The sequence below is a fragment of the Papilio xuthus genome, unplaced genomic scaffold, assembly GCF_000836235.2.
Source record: "Papilio xuthus unplaced genomic scaffold, Pxut_1.1 DF827870.1, whole genome shotgun sequence".
NCBI lineage: Eukaryota > Metazoa > Arthropoda > Insecta > Lepidoptera > Papilionidae > Papilio > Papilio xuthus.
In genome coordinates this window covers 1,873,375-1,874,926 of record NW_013530779.1, presented here as the reverse complement: position 1 = coordinate 1,874,926, position 1,552 = coordinate 1,873,375, and the positions used below count along the sequence as shown (strand labels likewise).

Below are 1,552 nucleotides of genomic sequence, written 5' to 3'. Positions count from 1 at the left end.
ATCGTGGGTTTCAGAGACTAAAATCTCCGAAAACAAGACAGACAATTTGTTTTAAATAGAGATTTCGGTCTCAGAAACTCATCGTTAGCCAGTCATTAAAAGAGAAAGTTAAGATTTTCTTTATGAATATATTTTAGGTGCTTTCTCCCGTACATTCAGTCGTGTTAAGCTAACGTATAACTTGATTTACGCCAATATAATGTCGTTCTATAATGAAATTGAGAAGTCTGTTAACTTGTACGACAAGTTGGAAGTGAGGAAATATTTGAAAGTTTACGCGTTAGCCCTCGTAGAAAGTTATCGTCATAAAGGTAAGAAAAGTTAAGAACAAATTTTCTTTATTACAGATTTCGAATACGTATCCTAATTTAAAAAACACATATTACGTATTTCAATTTAAAGAAAAATGTTTGTCATTTGTAGGACTTGGCAAAGAATTATTAAAATCAGCAATGTTGTTAGCTGCAAGTGCCCATGTACCTGCAATTTCTGGAATATTTCTATCACAGTGTAGTCAAAACCTTGCCAAGGAACTGGGATTCGTGAAATTCAATGAAATATATTATAACAAATATTTTATCAATGATCAGGTACGCACCCAATAAGTAATTAATTGTAACTAATTGTAGTTAAAATCTCTTGATTAATTCCTTTTTTTATCGTTATAAAAGGCATTGGTATATATCGAAGATACTAACGCCATCTATATCCACTTAACGACGGTATTGAATACAGCGCCATCTAAAAATGGTTGAACTAAGTATTGGTTTTTTGCATGTTGTGTTTTTAGGTATTATTCACTGGTACAGATGAGAATAACAGTGCAGCACTTATGGCATACCGTATACCAGATGTCGAGGAAGTAGCAGACTTGGAAATACAGCAACTCGCTAGATTCAATGTTGAATCTGAAGGGGAACAGAATTCAAAGAATAGCTAATAATTTAAAAAAACATACTTGTTCAAATGAGGACGGACGCGGAAAAAAGCTTCATTAGTAGCTATGTGTTCTTTCAGACTATGTTTACATCTATGCCAAATTTCAGCGATGTTAATGTAGCCGTTCTGGAGATACCTTCTAAAAAACATCCATACATCCAAACTTTCGCAATTATAATAGTGAGATATACCTAATCCAAAGCAGTTTTGATTCGCTAGTTTAGTTGTAAAAAAGGTATGAATTTATTTATTCCATTTTATAAGAATTCCGAGTAGTATATTTGCGAAAATCTCGTGAAAGCAGAAGACGGCATACGAGATAAGTTAGTACTTTGTAACATGCAAGGTGTTATGTTCCATTTCCTTTCAACAAACTTACTGAATCTGTTTATCTACATCCAGGTCAGTGACGGAATACAGATTTTGTCGTACATATAGACATTTCATTTTAAATTTACTAGGAAAGTACGAAACTAGCCAATTTGAAAACATTTAAACTTGTAGAAATAGATGGTGTGAGAGAAGACCGGTAAGGAAGACAGGCAGGCAGACAGAGAAAATTACTAAGGGTGTTGGTGGTTATTTTTTTTTTCCTTTCATAATTTTAATCTTA

At 33.1% G+C, this 1,552-nt stretch overlaps 1 protein-coding gene across 1 annotated transcript in view; it reads left to right on the top strand.

Moving 5' to 3' along the window:
* The window catches only part of LOC106115221 (uncharacterized), a 1,974-nt gene extending 1,034 nt beyond the window's left edge, over positions 1-940 (top strand). Inside the window, exons 3-5 of the mRNA XM_013308540.1 lie at positions 138-311; positions 424-590; positions 791-940. Coding sequence (XP_013163994.1) covers positions 138-311; positions 424-590; positions 791-940 — 491 coding nt within the window. The remainder of the gene's footprint in view (positions 1-137; positions 312-423; positions 591-790) is intronic.
* Positions 941-1,552: the final 612 nt, after the last annotated feature.